We start from the raw sequence: 24,212 nt of genomic DNA, 5'->3' as shown, positions 1-24,212 counted from the left end.
CGCGCAAACATAAGCGGCCAGAAGTACTTCTGGCCAAAAAAACAAACAGTATTTGTTTGAAGAGACCAAAGATCAATTTTACCAATTACAAGTAGGTAACTATATAGTAAGTTGTGTGGATTCTAATTAGCGGCGAATCCACATGGAATCAATCAGATATAATAAGTTAGTTTAATATTATTTAAACATAATCATTTATGTTATTTTTTTTTATAAAATGTTATTTAAATTCCATCATAGACATACCATCTAATAAAGTTAAATAAATCTTGTTAATTTTATACTAAAAAAGTACTCAAAACAGAAATGAAATATCTAACATCCAATTGGTCACAAATATCATAAAAGATAACGCAATCGAGATTAAAAATCCAGAAATTAAAACCCTAATCCCCAAAATCCAACACTCTGATTTCAAAACCTATCAAAGCATTGCGAGATCAGTTACTAAATTCAAACTACTATAATAATAATCTCCATATTTACGAATTCAAAGATCTCTAAAACACGATCCGATTTCAACGATCCAGATTCAATTTCTACCAACACTGATCGGTCTCCCATCTCCGGCTCCTATAACCGCCACCAGACCTCACCGGAAACAAATCTCCGGCTCGCCTCTGCAACAAACTCCGATCATAAACCGCTCGTTTCTCCGGATCCGCAAGCGTCGAATACGCCGACTGCACTTTCATAAACTCATCCGCCGACGACTCTCCCTTTCCGACGTCCGGATGCAACACTCTCGCTAATCTCCGGTACGCCGATTTGATCTCTCGCATATCCGCTCCGATTCCTACTCCGAGCACATCGTACAGTGAATTCGAACCTTTTCCGGCGATACGGTACGATCTTAATGTTTCCGACGGCCTCTCTGCGGTGGCGTAGGCGGCGGTGACGGTGGCGCGTTTGTAGTTAACGGCGGTTGGAAGCGGTTGTGACGGTGAGGATGAATTGAAGGTGAAATTGGAGGAAGTGAAGAGAGAAGAAGATGCAGATGAAAATGAAATCGCCATTGTTGATGATTTTTTGAGTTGTAAGATGTGAATTAGGGTTTTTGAATTTGGGGGTGTATTTATAGGCGTGATGATGACGTGGAGTGAGGTGGAGTTATCCAAATGGTAGAGTTAGTTTTATCTGTTGGAATAAATTTTAAATAAGTATTAAATTATTAAATTAATAAAAATAAATAAATAAAATAAATAAGAGTCAGCACGGAGACGGTGGCGGTGTTTCCGGCGCCGGGGATTGTGGGAATCTCCACCGGGTACCATCGGCAGTTTCGGCCGTCCCACGTTCGATTATTCTTGCATGCCACGTGTAGCATTTAGATTAGCCTATGCACTATTTGGAGTTTACTTGAATAAAATTTGTTTAAGCAACATAATTTCATATTTGATTATCATAAAGTTTATATAAATATTTTTTATGACAGAATGGTGGGAACCGACTGTTTTACTGGTTCGCTGGTTAAACTGATCGGGTTGTTTTTAAACTTTAAACATCTTGACACCTTAAACCTGAAAAAATGGACCTTTTTCAAACTCGGCTGGTTCGTTATAGTAGAGTTGAGCGCCCGTTCTAGTTTGAACCGCCCAAACCCGTGACGGAATGGTCACGTATGGTTACATTGCTGAAATGATGCATAATTCTATAAATGATGATTAAGTCACTAGCATTCATGCGTGGAAAGAAAAGAGAGTTTTTGGGTTTATTGACTCCCTGACCTCTCGTATTTTCTATAAGATCAAATATATAAAAAATATTGAACTCAGATAGAATAGAATATATTACATTATATTATAATCTACAATTGAAAAGTTTTTATTCCCTTAACCTTAGGCAACAAGAAATGGTTTCGGGAGGCGAGATGGGAGCATGTGGGACCGACAGGGGCATTGCCCGGCCCCTCACTACCATCGAAATTTGTTCCCGATCAGTGAGTACATTATGTGGTCTTGCTTGAACTTGATGAGAAAGATGGGAAAGAGGACTACCGTGGATTTAGGGATAAGAGTGAAATGAGAGGGAAAATTTGAAGTGACAATCAAGGAGGAATCTAGTTTAATAGCAGGGGTAAACCACGTTGCCCCTTAATGCTCCGGCAGTAGTGTAAATTTTGAAAAAAAAAAAATGACTTTATTTCGATTTCGTTGTCCTTTTTTTTAAAACGTTGCCGCTATAAAGATTTTCTAGATCCGTCACTAACAATAACATGAAAAAGAAAAAGAAAAGGGGAGTGTCAAGCTCATTTTAAATCATTCTGAATCCAAACATGAATCTAAGTTACAGCTCTTAGCTCTAACAACAAACAAATTATGTTAGATTCACAAGTCTAGAAAAGAATGGTATTTACGTAATTATCTTTTTTTCTAAAATATATACGTTACAAATTGTTATCTTATCTTTTATTTAAAAAGAAATGACTAATAAATAATGGAACAGACAGGGAAAACGACGTCTTTTATTTGTATGTTTAATGTCATACTCAGAAATGCGTCAGTGCTGGCTCTGTACAGATGTCGATTCCTAACTGGACAAGTAAGGTACGTAACCTAAATTAATATTTTAGTGAGTTTCTGTTACCTTCTTCCAACGGTATCTAGATGTGGCCTTAAATTGTGGGTCCAATTATGCATGAACCTCGTCAACCAATACAAAAGTCCAAACATCCATACTTTAGTAGTTATCTAGTACAGCAACAACTGTATGCAATAATAATAATTAGAAACTAAAAGAAAATGATATGTTTTCAAATTACAAAGAGAAAAACCAAACTTGTTCTAGTGGTATCCATGTGTTAAATAAGGCTTTGGCTTTTTAATTAGCGAGAGTAAGTAATAGTGCGGGCAAAAAACTGAAAAGACTTATTTTTTCGGTTGCCATCCTAGAAAAGTCTCATGAAAAGACGAATCCATTGTTCATTGCTTAGGAAGCCAACATCTACTATGACAAGGTTTAAGTTTTGATGGAATATTTTAATCAAAAAGAAATTCCATTTGGACGGGTGTAGGTCTAGGATCACCCCCTTTCATAATGTCATCTAGTTTTTGAAACCGGTCCAACTAGTGAACAGTCTGACAGCCAATTAGATGATCGGTCTGATTATGAAAACAATGACTCTACATCACCTAGGGTTTGTGGTGTACATATAGGAATGATTTAGTAGTAGAATCAAAGTGTGCATGAGTTGACTTTCATGGAAAAAAAACAAAGAGAAAAAAATTAACTTGTCACATATCCAGGTAAAAACGACTAAGCAAGAAGAGAGGCGGAGTTTTCTCGGGCCCCCTTTGGTAACACATGCTTAGTAAATTGATTGATAAAAATGTTAAAAATTATCAATTAGGTATATATTAAAGATGTAAAAATCTTTCTTTTTTACGCATGTGCTTCTTATATTGTCATAATCACTGTGCTTTTACTCACCGAATTATTGGTAAAGATGAGTTAATCTTCAATACGACTTGAAGTAACCTGAATTGTGGGTTTGAATTTAGCTAAAATTGTTCATCTTTGTTTTAGGTCAATTTTGTGAACACGTTTAGATAAGAGAGTCAAGTCCAGATCAATAAATGAGGCGATGGATGAAAACCTTTTTAGACCATCCGTAATGGTTAATGCCCTATAATGGTCATTTTACATCACATCGGCATCATAATGCCCTTTTAAAAAATGTGTAATTATTAACATCCTTTAATGCTCTTTCAATCGTTACTTTCCATTTTTTCTTCTCATTTGATGTTATGCTAGAAACGCCCTTTCTTCTTCGTGCCCATAACGCCCAAGGGGGCGGTGTTAAGGGTGTTAGCAAGCCCCTTTACGCCCTTATAATGTCCATTACGCATGATGTTAGACATAGTTAAAAATTACAGTTTTATGCCATAAATTTGGTTTGTTGGCATTTTATTTCACTAACTTATGCTAATTGGCATGTTATATCAAAAGCGAAACAAAACTCAGATTATGTAACTTAAATGTAATTATAGTATAACTTAATAGTGGAAGGTTCAAATGAGAAGAAATTTTTTGTAAGAAGAAAAAAGAATAAATTTTAACCAATAAGAATGTTTTATTTTACTTCATTTAATATTTGCATTTAATTTTAATGTAAGGGTATATTTGTAAACTTACATAGATCATTAATATCTAGTCTTCCTCTTTAATAGCTAACTACATTAAATTTGTAACTTATTTTCAAAATACATATATGTATATATATATATATATATATATATATATATATAGGGTAGGGATATGGTAAAAAGTGTCCAAAGTGTAAGAAGTGTAAGAAGTGTTTTAAACCATTGGATCTTTGATCTAATGGTTGAGATCAAAAGGGTATTAAAATGTAAATTGTGTTTTAATTAGAAGGGGCTTTTGTAAAATTGAAGGGCAATAGTGTCTTTTCCATTCTTTCAAATATGGTAACCGTTTCAAACACAACCACCAAACTCCTAAAAATCAGCGAATTATATGTAACCGCCATCAATCTCCAAAAAAAAATCAGCGAATTTCTTCATACTTTAAAACATTCCCAGATTTTTAAAACGTAATCGCAGATTCAAGTCATGGTGTTTTATCTGGAGACATTGTTGATGGCGTGGTGTTTTATCTGGAGACATTGTTCGTGCCGTAGTGTTTTATAAATACAAAACATTCCCAGATTTTAAAACACCAAGACTAGGATTCAAGTCATGGTGTTTTATCTGGAGACCTTGTTCATAGTGTGGTGTTTTAAAACATCTATGATTCAAGTCATGGTGTTTTATCATGAGACATTATTCATGGCGTGGTGTTTTATCTGGAGACATTGTTCATATCGTGGTGTTTTATCTGGAGACATTGTTCATGGTGTGGTGTTTTATCTGGAGACATTATTCATGCCGTGGTGTTTTATCTGGAGACATTGTTCATGGCTTGGTGTTTTGTCTCCAGATGTTTAAAACACTATGCCATGAACAATGTCACCAGATAAAACACCACGCCATGATTCAAGTCATGGTGTTTTATCTGGAATCCCCAGCAACCTTCTATATAAAACACCATGACCAACATCATAGTCAATTTATCCAGCTGTTTTAAAACACCACGCCATGAATCTGATTATAGATCTATTTATGATAAAGTATGAAGAAATTCGTTGATTTTTTGGAGATTGATGACGGTTACCATATAATTCGCTGGTTACCATATAATTCGCTGATATTTGAATTAAATGACAAAATGTACAATTACAAAACTACCCTTTTGAATTAATTAAGAGGATGGACACTTGTCATTCCAGGAATATTTCTTACACTTCTTACAAATTAAACACTTTGTACAGGATCCTAAACCTATATATATATAGGGGGAGGTTCATTTGAGAAGAAATCTTCTTATAAGAAGAAAAATAAATTAATCTAGGCCCTTTATTTTTTTGATCAATGGTTTTGAATCAAGATACAATTTTTGTCTACTTTTAATTAATGATTTAATTAATAAGGGTAGGATAAACATTTTGATTTTAGAATACTAATAAATGTTATAAAGAGTTACTCAAGTCTTATTAATGCTACCATAATTTCCTCCTTCACCACCATGAATGTGTTGGTCCTACACCAATTTTATTAGAAGTGACAAAATTATTTAAAAGTGTTGTGTCCTACACATATTTGATTATGAGTCAACGAATTATTTAAAAGTGTTTGGGTCCTACACATTCTCTACCTTACACCAAAACATCGTTTTTATGGTGTAGGAAACGTTGAATATGTAAGAACATGTACATGATTGTTTTTATTGTGTAAGGTGCAAAATTATTTTATAGGATGACTCATTAAATGATTAAGGTTCATTAATTTGAATTGCAAAAATAAAGGATAAACCCATTAAATGATTTGTTCTAATTACATTTGTATCCTTTATTCTTTTTATTCTTAATTTGTAATTTCTTCTCATTTGAACTCTCCACTAGGGGAAGGTTCATTTGAGAAGAAAAAGAATAAAAAAGGTATAATTGTAAAACATTAAATAGTTTTTTTCTCATCTCATTTATTATTATGTTTGACTAATTCATTAAGACTATAATCCTCCACACTAAATATTTTTGCCTACACACATCAAAAGTTATCCTACACATTTCGAAATTTATCCTACACATATTGAAATTTATCCTACACAACTCGTAATTTATCCTACACGCCTCGTATTTATCCTACACTATAAATGAAATTTTATTTTTATTTTTTGTGAAAAATATATATCTTAAAAATAATTTACAAATTTAATGTAGTTAGTTATTAAAGATGAAACTACCAATTAATGATGTATGTAAGTTTACTAATATACCCTTATAGTTACATGAAGTACAAATATTAAATGAAGTCTAATGAAGCATTTCTATTGGTTGAAATTTCTTCTTTTTTTCTTCTTACAAAGAATTTCTTCTCATTTGAACCCTCCACTATAACACTATACATCTATCATAGACATGCTATCAGACAACTATAGTGTTATATTTGTTATATAATGTTATATAGTGTTACATAGTGTTATATGGTATTATATGGTGTTACATATTGTTATACGGTGTTTATATGATGTTATATAGTATTATATATAGTGTTATAATACACTTCTCACACTTTGGGCACTTTTTACAGGATCCTCTACCTATATATATATATATTAAAATGAGGGGCATGATTGTAAATATGTGGTTAATTGTTTTCATTTAATTAAAGGAAAAAGGGTAGAACTGTAATTTACATGTTAAATTATTCCATACATCACGTTCAATCTCATAAATCAATATTCTTGAAGATCCAATTTTCTCTCTCATCTTCCAAGGATCGTTTCAAAGAACCCTACTATCTCCCTCGATCTCTTCTCCGGCAACCACAGCCACCGTGGCCTATATCTGAAAACCCTCCCCTGCTTCCTCTTACTTTCTGCAAATTGTTTACATTGATGACGATAGGTGACGATAGGGATGGTGCGGGCAGTGATGACGGTGGCGGCAATGGTGGTGGTCGTCGGAGACGTTGATCGATGACAGCAACGCTGTGCTCGGACTCACGTCAGTGGGTTGTTTACATTGATGACGATGGGTGACGATAGGGAGCGGGTACTGGCGCCGCCCTAGGTCTGCCGTTGCGGATATTGGCGCCGCCCTAGGTCTGCCTGCTCAAGGAACTTCTGCTGATTCTGATCACATTTACGCTGAGGTTTGCGTCATTCTTCTGTTTCTCTTCGTTTTTTTGGTGTTTAATCGGTTTGCTACACTGTGAAGATACGTGCGTTAAGCGAACTGCTTCGATACCCTTCAAGATTTCAACAACAAAATCATCCAAGATTCTCAACTACTGATTTGTTGTTCACCCAAAACGTGTTTCTGGGTATGATTTCTTTTATCATTTATAAATCTTTGCTCAATATTAAATTCATTCACTTAACGCCGCACAATTTGTTGCTTTCTTGGGTTAATCTTCATTTTTCTTTTATAATTCTGAAAAGTCAAATTTAGGCGCCCATTATTAATTACTCTTTACTGTTAGATTATTAGTTTCCATGTGGGTATGATGAATTGTGTATTGATTTTTATAAATGCATATATAAGTTGAACATTTATTGAATTAATTTGAGAATTGTCTGTTTATGCATCGATGAAATTGAGGAACCCAATTTTGACATTGACCTGTTTAGGAGGTGGTTAGGTGGAAATAAGGTGGTAGCATTGAATTTAGCAATGGATAGTTTAAAAGAGGACCAATCAGATACTCAAGCTATTGAGAATATAAATGAGGATGCACAGAACATAAGTGAGAAAGAAGGTACAGAGAAAGATATGGCTCCGCCTGTCGGTAATTCGATACATAGATCGGGTTCACGACCGCAGCTTGATCTTAGCGGTGCAGCAATTCAAGGGAATTTTGAAGAAAGAGACCCCACTATTCTGTTGCCTAATCAGTCTGATGATATTTCTCATTTGGCACTTGACATTGGAGGTCATTCTTGTGTTTTTAATACGATTTTTTTGTTACTTTACACACTAAATAGTACCCTTTTTATTAATTTTTATTTTTCTATGATTTTGATAAGTGTTTTTGAAAATTTTGCTGTTTTTATTAAATTTGTAACAGGATCTCTTATCAAGTTGGTTTATTTTTCGAGACACGAGGATCGAGCAGTCAATGACAAGAGGAAAATGTCAACAAAGGAGAGATTTGGTATTCTGATTTTGCTCTGGTTTATTTTTCTGATTTTGCTTGTTTTTAAGTCACTGTACACATGTGTATTCTGATTTTTGCTCTGGTTTTAAGGCGCTGTACACATGTGTATTCTGATTTTGCTCTGTTTTTAAGGCGCTGTACACATGTGTATTTCTGGTTTTGCTATGTTTTTAATGCGATGTACACATGTGTATAGCGTCTGTTTTTGTGATATCTCATATTTGTTTTGTGCATTGAATGTGTGAAGTTGTTGATGTACACTTGTGACTTATGCAAAGTACTAATTGCTGAGTTTTTTGTGTTATTATAGGAGACGTCGTAAACGAGGAAAGTGGAGATGGAAGGTCGATAAGGATGATTCACGTATGAGGTCGATAAAGATGATTCACGTATGTTTATATGCTTGGTCGATAAGGATGATTCAGCATACAACGCGGTGAATAGTTGTAAAAGACTATGTCTTTTATATTTTTCCGATTATGTTGCGTTTATTGTTTTCACAAAAATGAAACTTGTAATTGTATGTTTTTTTTTTTTTTTTTGGCAAACATTATGGAAATTGTTATTTGCTTAATATAAAAGAGTTGTACAGGTTTTGTTTATGTGTATGTATTATGTAGCTACTTACACAAATGTACCATGCTGAGTACACATGTGTACTGTTCAATTCATATCCAGGTACACATGTGTATACCGTTGAAATATGAAGGTTACGCGGATCTTAAAAATCATAATCCGAATTCTGGTGGCAAAATCTGAAAATAAAAATGAAATAAAAGATATTGTGGATAATGATTTTAAAATAGGAAAGTTGTAACTTAATTCAATTACTAAAATAATGATTTAAATCTAATTTTTATATAATTACAATCATACCCTTAACAACTAAAAAGGAAATCAATGGTCCAAATTAGTTCACGCAGTTCACGCATGGGATTAGGTTCACGCTGGAACCCTACCCTATATATATATATATATATATATATATATATATATATATATATATATATATACACGAAAAATGTAAAATACAATACGGCTTAACGTACATCACGTACAACAACGTGCGTGATTATGTGTATAACGTGCGTGATTAATGTTTTCATCATGCGTGATTAATGTTTTCCAACATGCGTGATTTGGGTTTTTTAGTTTATAACGTGCGTGATTTTCAAATAAACGTGCGTAATTATCTGTCGTACGTGATGTACGTTAAGCCGTATTGTATGTTAATTGGCCTCTATATATATATATATATATATATATATATATATATAGGGTAATGCTAGACAAAAAACCCTAAAATTCTTAGAAAACTCTGGAAATCCAAATCTCCCCCCATTTTTACCCAACCTCCTGACATTTTTTTTTTTGAAAAAAATTACACATGTAATATACATGTTTTAGAGTGTTTTGGGCCAAAAAAAAAACAAAAAAGCGCCGAAGGGATTTTTTTAAAAAAAATAAACAAAATTCAGTGCCTAACATGTGTTAAACAAAAATGCTGAAAGTTGCTGAAATTTTTTTTTTTAAATTATCCCTTCGGCGCTTTTTTGATTTTTTTGGCCCAAAACTCTTAAAAACATGTATATTACATGTGTTATTTTTTTCAAAAAAAAATGTCGGGAGGTTGGGTTTTCTAGGGTTTTTTATATAGATAGGGTTTTCTATCTAGCCCTACCCTATATATATATATATATATATGAGTAGGAGTTGGAGTTGGGTAGAAAGCCTTATTTTCCTAGAAAGTCTAGGAAGCAATCAGAACGTGACATGTGGCATTGAAGGTTTTTAACTAAAAGGGCAATTGTGTAATTTGACATTTTATTTTAATTTTGGAATTTATATCTCATTAACTAACTATGCACGATTTTATGGTAACTGATTCTCCATGATTTGCGAATTACTACCAGATGTAAATATCAATCAAATTCTCATTCGTTCCTTTCACAATCTTGATCAACTTTATTCGAAATCATTTCTTACGTGAGAGATAGTTATGGCTTCAAACACAATTCTTGATTGTGGATATGGCAAATACACTTCTTTTTCTGTTTACTATTATCCGGTCTATATCGATTTTTAATTATGTCTGGAAACCATCAGAATGTTCTTGACGTTGTGTTTTAACAGCAAGCTGATTCACACAGTTGTGTTTTAGCATTCAGATTCATACAGTTGTGTTTTAACAGCAAGCAGATTCATACAGTTGTGTTTTAACATTCAGGTTCATACAATTGTGTTTTAACATCAAGCAGATTCATACAGTTGTGTTTTAACATTCAGATTCATACAGTTGTTTTTAACAGCAAGCAGATTCATACAGTTGTGTTTTAGCATTCAGATTCATACAGTTGTGTTTTAACAGCAAGCAGATTCATACAGTTGTGTTTTAGCATTCAGATTCATACAGTTGTGTTTTAACAGCAAGCATATTCATACAGTTGTGTTTTAACAGCAAGCAGATTCATACAGTTGTGTTTTAGCATTCAGATTCATACAGTTGTGTTTTAACCACAAGCAGATTCATACAATTATGTTTTAGCATTCAGATTCATACAGTTGTGTTTTAACAGCAAGCAGATTCATACAGTTGTGTTTTAGCATTCAGATTCATACAGTTGTGTTTTAACAGCAAGCAGATTCATACAGTTGTGTTTTAACAGCAAGCAGATTCATACAGTTGTGTTTTAACATTCAGATTCATACAGTTGTGTTTTAACAGCAAGCAGATTCATACAGTTGTGTTTTAGCATTCAGATTCATACAGTTGTGTTTTAACAGCAAGCAGATTCATACGCTGTGTTTTACCATCCATGCTGGTAATGTTGAAGGATTTCTTGGCGTTGTGTTTTAACAGCAAGCAGATTAATACGGTGTGTTTCTTCATGAAGGATAGAAGGAAGAGAGAGAGGGAGAAAGGGAGAGAGAGAAAAAAAATCACAAGAAATGTGGGGTGGTTATGGAATGACAATTATTTCCATATTTAAAACAGGCTAAATGACATATCTACCCCTGATTAATTAAATAATCCTATTTTTAAGAAACACATATTACCAAAATGTCACCAAGATGATCTCAACCATTAAACACACTCATTGGATGGCCCAGATCGCTTCCTAGACTTTTTAGGAAAAACACACTTTCCGTAGGATCCCCACTCATATATATATTTCAAAAATTTAAAAAGTTAATTTATGATAAATTACGAGTTGTGTAGGATAAATTTACGTATGTGTAGGATAATTTTCGAGATGTGTAGGATAACTTTTTATTTGTGTAGGCAATGAAAATTAGTGTAGAGAATAATAGTCTTTATGAGTAATTAGTTACTTAAAGATTGTAATAAATGAGATGAAAGAATAACTGCTTAATATTTTATAATTGTACCATTTGTTCTTTTTCTTGTCAATTAATTTTTTTTCTCAAATGAACCTCCCCCTAACTTAATATGCATATAAATAAATTTGTTAACTTTTTTTGTGTTGATGTCTGATTTTACTTGTAAAATCTTGAAAAAACATAAAAAACACACACTTAACACATCCCTATTGCCATAACTTTTTATAACAATCTCAAGTAACTCTTTTAAAACTTCGATTGTTTTTTCATTATATAATAATAATATCATAAATCTAACTACTATAATAAAAGAAACCAACTTTTGGACACGTGTTATTCATTGAAGGTATCCTCAAATTTATATTTATCTAAATAAATAAATAATAAATTAATATTAAATCTTATCATAATTTAATAAAATATTATCCTCAAATCTAAATTATTAATTTAATATATTTTTAAAAATAATACCTCTCTTATCTACTTATCTTATATTAAATATATAAATAATAAATTAATATTAAATGTTATCCTAATTATTTAAAAACATAACTTTTTTTATTATTTTGTACACAAAATTATGTTTATTCAACTTGAGTAAAACGCCAGGTTTTTAAGGATATAATTTTTTTTTATTATTATTTGTTAGATTTTTCAACCGGACTATACACGGTTTTTTTAAAGATACGACGTTTTTAATATTTAATATACAAAATTACATTTATTTAGGATATAATTTTTTTATTATTTGGTAGATTTTTCAACCCGACTATACACGGGTTTTTTAAAGATATGACGTTTTTAGTATTTAATATACAAAAATACATTTATTTAATCTGTGTAACACACATGGTTTTTAAAGATATAACTCTTTTTTATATCTATTCAACACGTGTAATATACGGGGTTTTTGAGGATGTAATTTTTTTATTATTTGGTAGATTTATTCAGCCTGATTATACACGGTTTTTTTTTAATGATACGACGTTTTTAGTATTTAGTATAGAAAATTACATTTATTTAATCTGTGTAATACACATGGTTTTTAAATATATAACTTTTTTATTATTTGATATATAAAATTACATTTATTTAACCCGTACAATATACAAGGTTCATAATGATATAAGTTTTTATTATTTAATATAAAAAATTACATTTATTCAATCCGTGTAATACACGGGATTCTAACCTAGTAAATAATATATTTAACAACTCCTAGACACTTTTGGTAGTTTATCAAGGCCGTTACCCCCCACAATGGAGACCAATGGTAAGATGGCATCTTATTGCCTAGAGTTTCTTTAGACGTCTGATCAATGGAATGGATGTGACATCCGCCCCTTGTTCATAAACTACTTGAGACTGATATAAAATCAAGCTTGAATGAGTTTGTGCTTAGAAGTTGAAAAGATAAGTTTCTTTAATAAAGAAGGCTAAACTTATTAAACTCGGTTGGGACAGGTGGTATGACTTTAATATGCGCGATGTAATCTTGTAATTATCGAATTTTTCAGCTACTTGCTGGCCCGTTTTCTATATTTTATATAAAAGTTTTTTCGTTCAAAAAAAAAAAACTTATTAAGCTCAAGTTTTTATTATTTTATTAAGTTCCATTTTGAAATGTCAACCTATTATTAATGTCATGTGAAATGTCAAAAGATTTTATTAAGTTCCATTTAAGCTTGACTCGATTTTAACTTTTAACAAGCCGATCTTAAAAATCTCACAAAAGGTTCATCTCGTCAATATCTTTAAATAGAAATATATTTTTATAATCTAGTACACAATGATAATGATAATAATATCAACTACACGCTTCTTATATAACGGATTTATATATACACATACATTTTAATTTATCATAACAAATATATATATATATCATTAACAAAAAATGGTAGTACCAACAACTTAAAAAGTTGTACCTAACCCATCTAACACATCCAACATATTAGCATTTGCATGCTTGTAATCTCTAGGAGGAGAACTCCCCATGCTTCTACTCGAAGCAAAAACTCGTTTCTTTTTCTTCGACGAGATCACGAATTCTTGACTTTTGCTGACTCCAGGAACTACGCTTCTCCGTTTCGTCACTTGTTCCAAAAGATTTTTGTCCTCTAGTGAGATCTTGTCCTGTTGACGTTGACCGTCGGGATGCAGGGTCAACGACCCTATTGAAATTGGTGATCGAGTCGGGGTGTATTTCGGTACTTTGTCTCTATATCTAACGAGGCTTATTAATCGGTGAAGTAAGATGACTAAGTCGAGTATGTATCGATCAATTTTTTGTTTGTCTGCATGATATAACGTCTGCAGCCGGATTATGTTGTTGCTCCCTGCTGTCTTCTTCCCGAATTCATTTCTGTTTTAAGTGAAAACTAGTTAGCATTAATTAAGTGCAAACGAGCACGATATAAGCTCGACTTTAGCCGAGCTTAAACAAATAGAAGCTCGTTTAGTAATTGAGCCCCAGACGAAAATCCATACATTGTACTTGGATAAGACTATTATTTATATGAATATTATCATATCTGTATAATAAATAGATAAACATAATCTCAATATATACACGCAGCTTGAGCCGAGCTGAGCACGAGCTTTAAACACAGAGCTTGAAACGAGCCGGGCTCGAGCTTGAGCTTAGTGGAGCTCAGTCTCGGCTCATTTACACTCTTAAGCGTTAACATTGTCATTAACCATTTTCATATCAATGCAAACTGCAATGTTTACGGATTCTAAAAAAAAAAAAAAGAAGACAAAAGTAAAAAAAAAAACATCGCAACTTACCCGGTGTTTGCCCACTCACCGACCCACCCGAAACCTTGATGTGCTCTGCCAACACAAGAAAATAACGAGTGAAAAACACAAAAAAGAGATTATCGAGATGTTGGCGTAAAACACGACTATAGAAAAACGTACTTGGTGGTATCGGTAGCTACAGGAACGAGCCAGTGAAGAGTCTTTTCCATTTCCGCCTTAATTTTAGGCATTGCCATCTGAAACAAGCCACAATAAGTCTAAGTTAAAACTTTATAATTACATTTAAGAGTAAAGTACACGAATGGTCCTTGTGGTTTATCAAAAGTTTGGATTTAGTCCTCAGCTTTTCAAAACTACACGAATGGTCCTTGTGGTTTGGACTTTGTAACGCAATTAGTCGGTCCCTGTGGTTTGCACTTTGTAACACATTTAGTCCCTAATTTGAACCTGCTTAAACCTTTAGATTTGTTAGATGGGGACTAAATGCGTTACAAAGTGTAAACAACAGGGACCACCTGTGTACTTTTAAAAAGCTAGGGACCAAATCCATAATTTTGGTTAACCACAGGAACCATCCGTGTCCTTTACTCATAATCTCGGGGTACCAATAGTGCCCGGTTGGCAAGATGAATCATTGAAACCGAGCATGAACACATTAAAAATCATGTAGCCAGAACACGACTCATTTATCCCATTTATCTATACAAGTCAAACGGGTTGACATGTTGGCGGGTTGTAAACGTGCTAAACGGGTTGGAGTTGTAATAAATTATTCAAAAGGTCATGAACGAGTTGACGAGTTGACTTAAACAGGTCAACCTCAACACGACCCATTTAATTAAACATATCAACCTGAACATGCATGTTTATTTACGGGCGAGACTACTAACCACTTCACTAGAATCAAGAGCTTGTATGCGAGACCGTAAACCTGCCTTGACACTGGCCGGTAAACCGTTGTATAATGTGTCCCTCATATTTGGAGGTAAGGATGTAGGACGAGATGCCTGCAAAAAAAGATAATCAAACCCATATGTATATGTTTATTGTTTATATGTGTGCGTGTGTGTTCGATACACAACAAATAAAGATAATATTTAACTTACGATGTTGTCCATTTGAGTTATTAAGTTGGCATAGTGTAAAGCAAGACCAGCAACGCCTAATCTTTCGGGTTTTTTGTTAGTCTCCATGTCATTCTTTGTTAAAATTGAAGCTGAAAAAGAAAGCATACACGTAGCATAAGAATTTATATGTTTTATTAAATAAGTAGATTAGTATCTTAATAATCATAGTTAATAAGAAAACAAATAAAAAAATGTTGCAGGGTTAACCCGAACCCATTTCCCAACTCGTGCATTTTTACACCAACATAAATGAAGTATGTAGTATTTTTTTTCAAGTAAATTGCAAATACCATTCTCCTCAAAAGCCTCTGCAATTGCTTGGTGGATGAACGTGACAACATCTACAAGCTTCTCCACAACCTACTACCGGGAAATGCAAAAAAAAAAAAAAAAAGAAACAATATGAATGGGAAATATGGATTCGTAATAATGTATGTTGGATGACATGAAACACATCAATTTTTATAATGGGTCAAAACACATTGGCCAAGTAATGCACGCGTATGCATATTGTCTTTTTTTATTTATTTTTGAGTAAAATGAAAAAAAATCGTCCCTGAGGTTTGGGCAGATCATAGTTATCAAAAGCGCTCGCCTGGTGCGCCTAGGCGCAATTTTCAGGCGAGGCGCAACCTTACCGCCTTGTGCCGTTAAAGGCGCTGTTCTGGTAAGCTTCCGGCCAAAAATCGACTTTCCGGCGACTATTCCGGCCAGATTCCTGCCCAGTTACCGGAGAACTTCTCCAAGTTAGTGCCACTTTCCTTATGGACAGATTTGTGGTTTTGGATGGATCAACGGAGACAGAAATTTGAAGAGGAGAGGAAGAAAAAGATGAAAGAATGAGAGACAGCATGGCAAGAAAGGAGACTGTGTTTTCACTTTTGAAGAGGAGAGCAGAATTTTTGCTTAAAAACTTACTTTAACAGTGTTTTGCAGAAAAAGATAGGCACTGTGCACTTGTGCAGAAAGGAGACTGTGTCAACAGCTACCAAAATTCATATTTCTTTCAAAATATTTTAAGTTATTATAGCAAGTATTCAACTTTGTTAGAATTTCTTTTACAAAAATTATCTTAAAAGGTTTTATTATTTTTTTTAAACTAGTTGGATGGTTTTATTAATTTTATACACATATAAGATATATTTATATCTTTTTCAATACATAATACATTTTATTATTTTTTTCATTTATGTGCGCTTTTTTTTTCTCGGGCCCTCGCTTTTTTTGCGCCTTGCGCCTAGGCCCCAGGCGAGGCCTATGCGCCTTGAGTGCGCCTAGCGCATTTGATAACTATGGGGCAGATTTGCCTGTTACATCCAAAATAACTTTTTTTTTGTATCTGGACACCTGACGTTTCGATTTTGTTGCCATTTTCATCAAAACAAATCGAAACGTCAGATGTCCAGATACAACAAAAAAATTATTTTGGATGTAACAGGCAAATCTGCCCAAACCTCAGGGACGATTTTGTCCTTTAACTCTTTATTTTCTTTATAAATAACTAATGTGTTGGTGTTAACAACGATTACAAATACAACTTTACTATAATAATAATAACCTAATTCTTGAAATAAAGCGAGATAAGAGGTTGTGGTCGATCTGTTTGACCATTTGACTCCTTTATAACTGCAAACCATATAATATTAAGATATATATATTAAGTATGTACCTCTTCAAGACCTTTGGACCAAAGAGATTTCTTTTTCAAGTTCCTCACGACTTTCCTTTGATGTTTTAGCTCACTTTGTAATATCATTAGACTCTCTCCTGTACAAGCACAAAACATTAATTAAAAAAAATCGAAACCCCTTTTGTTACATAATAACAATTAGAACATATTCACACACATTGCTAACATACCTTTACGAGGAAGATGCAAAGATTCGACTTCCTCGAGCTTACGCCGATAATCTTGATCAAATCTATCTAAAGCATGGTATTCATGGTATAATTCCTGCACACATAGTTTTCTTAGAAATATATTTTTTAACCCATTACAAAATATATTTTTAATAATATCATTTAGAAAAAGATGAGAACGATGTTGTAAAAATCCCGAGTAGCATTCGATAAGTCGTTGATTAACTGCTAGTCGGAGGTTCAACGAGTAATTTCACTCTAATCGATCAATTAATCACTAGACGGTCAATGCCGGCCCTAGGCAGTCCTAATCGACCAAAAATCGGCGGTTTTGTACAAATTCCGGCCATTTTCCGGTCAAACCTTGTAAATTTCGGTGATTAATCCTGTCTACTTAAAAAAAACAAGCCGATAAGGGGTTAAAACCTGTCTTGCTGAAAAAAATACACATAAAAATGTATGCGTGTATATATATATAAAAAAAAAACTGAAGATTACATATAAAAATGGCCGACTAGCGCCTAGCGATTCTTACAACAGTGCATTTTTTAATACTTTATGACAATGATCATTACCAAAAATTATAACTAAAAACCCCGTTTATCAGAAAAAGAAAAAATAAACAAACGTGACTTACTGAAGTATGCTGAGCCAAATCAGCAAGTTCTTGCATTGTAGCTTCAGCTTCTTCTCTTAGCTGGCTGTTTGTTACAGGGTCCGAATCCAATCTGATTCATAACAACATTTCAAAAATTCGTTTCAGCATCATTGAAACAAAAAAAAAAAAAAAAGATAAACCTTGGTTCTAAGAAGCGCGATGCGTATCAAGGCAATAGGATCCCCAAAACTGAGCCGTGAGACGAGAGGCGAAGGCGCACGCATCACGTACACGAGGCACAAGGCATTTACATAATATATACTTTTATAATTGTGATAAGTTATTGACCCACGCCTCATGTACCCCTCTTGCCTCACACTGTCAAAGCGATGTCTCGTAGGGATGAGCTTTTTTTTCCAAATACCTGTACCCGTACCGATTTTAGAAATTCGGTGCGTGTATCAGTACCCAGTTTTATTGATTTCGGTATTCGGTACTTTCGGTATCGGTACGGGTAAAAAAAGGTACTAGTACCAAACTTTATATAGAACTTTAAGAGTTTTTTTTTATATCATGTATTATTTCATATTATGGTATTTATGGTACTAGTATCGATTTTACCTATTTGGTACCTGTATGAGTGCTCAAAAATTAAAAAAAAAATAAAACAAAGTGGTACCAAAGCGGGCACCGTGCCCAGTTTTGGTCAAATTCGGTATTGGTATTTTCAGTACCGGTACGAGTACGAGTACTGTACCAATCCCATCCCTATCGCGTGTTACAGGCGCACGTGTTTAAACTAAGAGATCAGCTATTTTTCAATTCACATGTGTCAAACTTACCTGGCAAAGAAACGATCCAAATTATGCCATTGAGGATCCTTACACATATCTCCAAATCTCACCACTTCTCGAGAGAATATTTCAAATTCCTCTCTGAAAGTAAAAAAATCATCGTAAAATGAACATAAAATTGCTCTCAACAAGATTATGATATCCTGATTTTTTAGGAGTGTTTAGATGTGTGATTAAATAGATTCGTGTGTTTGGCTAAACTAAAATACACCATCTCCCTTTGCTAAAATGAGCATGTCTATCTACGCTAAAATGAGCCTCTTTTTGTGGGTTTTGACTTTTTGGATTTTTTTACTTTCATTTGCACTCGTATACTTCAAATAACTTGCGTTCGTTAATTACACCGATTGTCGGTATTGTACTTTTGGAGTTTTTCTTTTCGGTTGGTATACTGATTATCGGTATTGTATCAATACCGTAACGAACTGAACCGATACCAACCGAATTCCTGCCGCAACGCGCGGGGGAAATTTACTAGTTTCTTTATATAAAAAACCTCAAAGCTTTGCTTTTTATTAAAACAAATAAATTAATTAATAAAAATAGCAAAAGTCTCATATAAAATGTTAAAAATTATTATTAAAATCTAATCCAAAAAGCTTCAAAGCTTTGCTTTTTATTAAAATAAATAAATAAATAAATAAAAATACAAAAGTCTCATAGATAATGTTGAAAATTATTATAAAAATCTAATCCAAGACTCCAAGTACTTTTAATAAAAATTCAAAAATATTTAGAAGGTATTTACACTTGATTACATACTGGGTTACTTTAGCCCATTTGACCTGTTTCCTTTTAAGCTAAACCTTTAAGCTTACCCAAAAAAACGTACGCAATAAAATACAACCCAAATTGACCCATTTCCACATAAAAGAGTTGAATCGTTCATTTTAACGACAACGTATGTCTTGATTTCAAAACCAACTATATTTTATTTATTTATTTATTTTTATGTCTACCTTATAAAATCCACAGAGAACAAAATTACCTCTTGTCAGCAGCTGCAATTCTTAAGAGTTCCTTCATATCGGTAGAAACCAAAAGTTGCACACCTTTTGAATGCAAAATCTCCTTTTTAAGAAACTGAATGCTTTCACCCGAAAGAGATTGCATCAAGTTAGATCCCTTAACGATAGTATTCGCCACTTCAAATGCTAAAATATTTACTTTATTCCCCCTTAAAGCCGAATTAGATACGAATCCAGTATGGGTATTTAAATTTGTCATGCTGCTTCCGAGGGTGTCCAGGACTTCAAGACCGACACTACTTGCTTTACCGAGAAATGTGCTTACGTGAGGTGCCTGTTAAAATCAAGAGCGGAATCATGCAAGTACAATAACACAATTGTTATGGGCGGGTAAAGTAACAGACAATTGGGTGTCTTTTGTTACAGGTCAAACCTGTTGGGTTGACCCAAAAAAAAGTGTTAACATAATTTTACAACATTTATTAGATTGATATTAGCATCCTCTCATCTCTTTATATTGTAAGTGTAACAAACTTGTTATGAGGACGAGTTAAGAGGATATATCAGTACAAGTTTTTTAAGGGTTATTGGATTTTAATAATCCTAAGTTTCACCTGTTGGCTGATAATAATCCCAACTTTAAAAATTCCCTCCAACAATCCCAACTTGTAAGAGTTTGGCCCCCATTGATCCTTTTCTAACATATAAGAATTTGGCTTCCTCAATAGATTCAAGTGCACCTGCAGACTCCTTAATTGATTTAAGTGCACCTATGTTAGAAAATGATCAATTGGAGCCAAATTCTTACGAGTCGGGATCATTGAAGGGAATTTTTAAAGCTGGGATTATTAGCGGCCAACAGGTGAAACTTAAGATTATTAAAATCCAATAACCCCGTTTTTAAAAAAGCTAAGTTTATTTTTTTCAAACAAAAACTAAATGTTCCCAAAAGCTCCATTATTGCGTGCCAACATGTCAATATCAATACGACCACCCGCGACACAAGCACCTCACCGGGTGGAGTCTCTCCTCTGCGTCAAAAGCTTCACGCGTGACCCTCCCCTCTCACATTCTGCCCGCCAATTGAAACGAATTTTTCACTCCCTCTCTCCGCTCGTTTCTCTCTCTTCCACATACGAGTGAGCCGAAGATGGTCTAAACTCTAAACCAACAATCAAACTAGTAGTAAAGCTTGCATATTTTTCACTTAAAGATAATAACTTTTTAAGGGGATGTTTAATGTTTATATGATCACACACACACACACATACACACACATCAATTAACATAAACCACTACAACAAAAAAAAAAAAAAAGAAAAAAAAAAGTGAAATTATGAATAAAATCATATACCTTAACCCTGGCAGGGGTAGAGGGTTTTAACTCCCTTGAAATGGAGGAGAAGAACAATTCACCAGAATCATACGACGTCGTTTTCCTATGATAATTATCATCCTGTGTGTAAGAAGAATATGAACTGAAATCATCATTACCCTCACCATCATCATGATCATGACGACGATCAATCTTACTCTGCTGATCCTGATGATTACCAAAACTCTTCACAGACCGCAACTTCCCCGAAAACCCCAAACTACCCCTATCACCACCGTACTCCTCCGCTGCCGTACTCTGCTTCATCGTCCCCCCTGTACACACCCCACCCATTTTTCTTGAATTAAACAGAAAACCCACCTGTGAATTGATCAATCGGATGATCTAACAGACCATATCCAGAGGTTTAGGAAGAGGATTGGATGAAAAGCCATATAATTGGGGGGGATCAGAGATCCGTGAGTGTGAGAATTGTTGATTAATAGTACAAGTGGGAACAGAGATGAGAAACGCGTTGATTGGGGTGGGTAGGGTTTACTTTTTTTTTTTTTTTCTTGCTTGCAGATTGGGGAAAACGATATGAGATTTGGAATTTGATGAGCAAGACAGACGGACGGTGAGGTGAGAGTAGGGTTTGACCACAGTGAGTTGTGTATCAAAGTCGACTGCGGGTGCCTTCAATGTCATTGTCACTTTCTGCATTTATTTATTTATTTATTTATTTTTATTACCATGAGCTAGTTCGGGTGGTCATGGATTTTCTACTAAGTGGTTTCTTTTCGTAGAGATCTCTAATTCGATCTCTACGATGTGTAAATCTATAAACATTGGACGAGCAACACTGGGACGGATTTATAAAAAACGTTCTTGAATTTTTGTAACTTGCTTTTTATAAAATATTATGTTTTTTTGTAGAGTTTTATTGTTTTTGGAAAATAGAAATCTTTAATACAATAAGGGTGTTAGGAGTGGACGCGACAAAGGGTGCGGCAAAGCGGTTTGCCGCGCGGCAAACACCGCCGCCAACCCTTTGCCGTTGCCGAGAAAGGCGTGGATCGGGGTATGCATGCCGACGCGGGGAAGATGATTGAGAGAGAGAGGGTATTGTGGGGTGGGGTCCATTCCAATCTCAACCAATCACACTTTTTTCCTTTTTTTTCAAAAATAGTTTACCACTTCACCAAGTGTCTAAACCATTGCCAACACTTTTGAGCATAGTTTACCACTTTGACATGACACACTCTCATTGGTTGATTTTTTAGTTTGTCACTCTCAAATGTTTAACCACTCCTAACACTCTAATGTATGTTGATTTTATTTATAGGGTCATTGTTTTTTTTTTTTTTTTTTGTTATCATCATTGGATTATAGACTTATTGTTTGTTTATGCGAAAAGTTTAACAAACGGTTGTTTTAAAAAAGAACTTTTAGTACAAGTTTATCTAAGTACGCATTGTATTGCGTTTATTAAGGGTGGTCATCCTTAACTGGTCTTCTATAGTTATGACTTCTTTGCCTTGCTCTTTGTAAAAATATATGAATCAACTCACAAATACAACACAACACAAGAAAATAGCGACAAAAACAGGTGACAAAATCTTATTAAACCAACCCAAAAGATTTGCCCCCCAAATACCCAGAAGATCTTACAATAGTAAGATCAATCAATACAAGATACAAACTGTACAAAGATGATCATCCACTGATGATCATCAACACAAGAATACAACCAAAAACAACTGAATAATCTCTCAGATACAGATGAGAGATATTCGAACAAATCTCTGAACTCAAAACCCTAGCAGAGAGCGATAATGATGTGTGGTAAAATACGCATATTTGTCCCGTGTAAATTGTATAATATTTGTATAGTTTTTATTTATTATTTTTAGTATTAGTAGTTTATTATATTATTTTGTGTTGGGTCAGGTCCTGGTGCAAATGGAGTAAAAACGAGTAATATTGAAATAGCCAGCCTGTTGAGCAGAGTGGGTTGCCAGTAATGGAAGTAAAATTGTCACTATTTTCTCAGTGGAGATATACATGAAACAAAAAGAGTTGCTGCCAAAAATATAAAAGGCGCCTAGGATTACTACTTATATTTAATGATTGTTGGCTGCCCTAATTGGAGATATGAGGAAAAGAATACATTAAAGGGCCGAAGCCCATTTAGTTTGAGGGGGGCGGCAATTAGGAGAGGAGGACACGACAAAAGAAAAAAAAGGGGAGGCTGCCCTTTAGATATATTTTATTTTTGACGTGAAGGATTAGGCCCATTATTGGCTTTTCTTGGGCGGCAATCTTGAAGAGGGGGACATAAGTCGGACATCAGACGCACGAATCGGGGAGAGTCATATTGGAACGAATTTTGAATATCTTTTGCAAGGATTGAAGCTACGGAATCATCGGGTCGAGCGGGAAGCTTGGAGAACAAGGAATTATCGGGTTATACCTTACGATTTCTTTTACTTTCTAGTTTCTTGTTTTTACTTCGATGAATTTATGTTTGAGACCTTGTTTGATTGTTTTTAAGACCATGTTTCTTGGCTAAATATTTTTAACTACCTAGGCTAATGACATAGTTTAATAAAGTTCGGATTTTTTTTTATTCGATTTTTGGCGTGGTTGTGGATTTTTCTTGTATTGTAAAAGCTTCGGGAATTTAACTTGGTGCATATGCGTGCTTGTGATTGTTTGATTATTGTTTATTGCTTCGTTCAATTCTTGGTGACGGTCTTTATCACGGAATAGGGTCGGGCTAGGGTTTTAGGTTTTGGTGAGTGTCTATATCACATAATAAATCTCTAATCCTTTAGGGTGAAAATCGAGTAAGTAACCTCAGAAGTAATAATTGGTAATTAAATAAAATCAAGTGTTCTGCTAGACTCGTCGCTGAAAGGCTCGAGGATATTAATAGGTCTCGGTTTGGTTATAAGGACTTAACATTCCATTGTCTATTAAGCCAAGATTAAAACCCATTGTCGCTTTAGACGTTCGCGCTGAAAGGTAGAGCGTCTTACATAAGCACTTTCAAGAAACTAGAGGACGGAAAAGAAATCTAGAAAACCGGTGAGCGTAACAGCCTAGGTAGTGCCATAAGAATCGCCTTGAGAGTGTTTGAGGGGCTTAGTGGTGTATTAATAGGTTT

The 24,212-nt window shown here is 34.0% G+C and overlaps 3 protein-coding genes across 4 annotated transcripts; 1 reads left to right on the top strand and 2 right to left on the bottom strand.

Moving 5' to 3' along the window:
• Window positions 1-312: 312 nt before the first annotated feature.
• LOC110908186 (chaperone protein dnaJ 11, chloroplastic) lies at window positions 313-1,058 on the bottom strand. The gene is made up of 2 exons (XM_022153084.2): window positions 465-1,058; window positions 313-422 (listed from the first exon to the last, which is right to left on the bottom strand). Exon 1 carries the CDS (start codon window positions 1,014-1,016, stop codon window positions 540-542), a length of 477 nt encoding a protein of 158 aa, XP_022008776.1. The 5' UTR covers window positions 1,017-1,058; the 3' UTR covers window positions 313-422; window positions 465-539.
• Window positions 1,059-7,254: 6,196 nt separating this feature from the next.
• Window positions 7,255-8,821, top strand: LOC110906524 (pantothenate kinase 2). The gene is made up of 4 exons (XM_035982855.1): window positions 7,255-7,382; window positions 7,690-7,991; window positions 8,127-8,213; window positions 8,527-8,821. Exons 2-4 carry the CDS (start codon window positions 7,733-7,735, stop codon window positions 8,583-8,585), a joined length of 405 nt encoding a protein of 134 aa, XP_035838748.1. The 5' UTR covers window positions 7,255-7,382; window positions 7,690-7,732; the 3' UTR covers window positions 8,586-8,821.
• Window positions 8,822-13,300: 4,479 nt separating this feature from the next.
• LOC110908185 (protein PSK SIMULATOR 2) lies at window positions 13,301-21,735 on the bottom strand. Of its 2 annotated transcripts, none has more exons than XM_022153083.2 (12): window positions 21,083-21,735; window positions 19,749-20,062; window positions 18,749-18,841; window positions 17,946-18,036; window positions 17,309-17,402; window positions 17,118-17,215; window positions 15,739-15,808; window positions 15,428-15,537; window positions 15,212-15,328; window positions 14,481-14,557; window positions 14,349-14,393; window positions 13,301-13,923 (listed from the first exon to the last, which is right to left on the bottom strand). In XM_022153083.2, exons 1-12 carry the CDS (start codon window positions 21,395-21,397, stop codon window positions 13,473-13,475), a joined length of 1,875 nt encoding a protein of 624 aa, XP_022008775.1. In that variant the 5' UTR covers window positions 21,398-21,735; the 3' UTR covers window positions 13,301-13,472. The 2 variants fall into 2 exon arrangements, with proteins under 2 accessions (XP_022008775.1, XP_035838747.1); XM_035982854.1 differs by lacking the exon at window positions 21,083-21,735 and adding an exon at window positions 20,743-21,055.
• Between the last annotated feature and the right edge of the window lie 2,477 nt (window positions 21,736-24,212).

Source organism: Helianthus annuus, chromosome 14 (genome assembly GCF_002127325.2).
Source record: "Helianthus annuus cultivar XRQ/B chromosome 14, HanXRQr2.0-SUNRISE, whole genome shotgun sequence".
Taxonomy (NCBI): domain Eukaryota; kingdom Viridiplantae; phylum Streptophyta; class Magnoliopsida; order Asterales; family Asteraceae; genus Helianthus; species Helianthus annuus.
The sequence above is the reverse complement of the archived record's forward strand: the minus strand, read 5'-3'. Positions and strand labels throughout refer to the sequence as shown.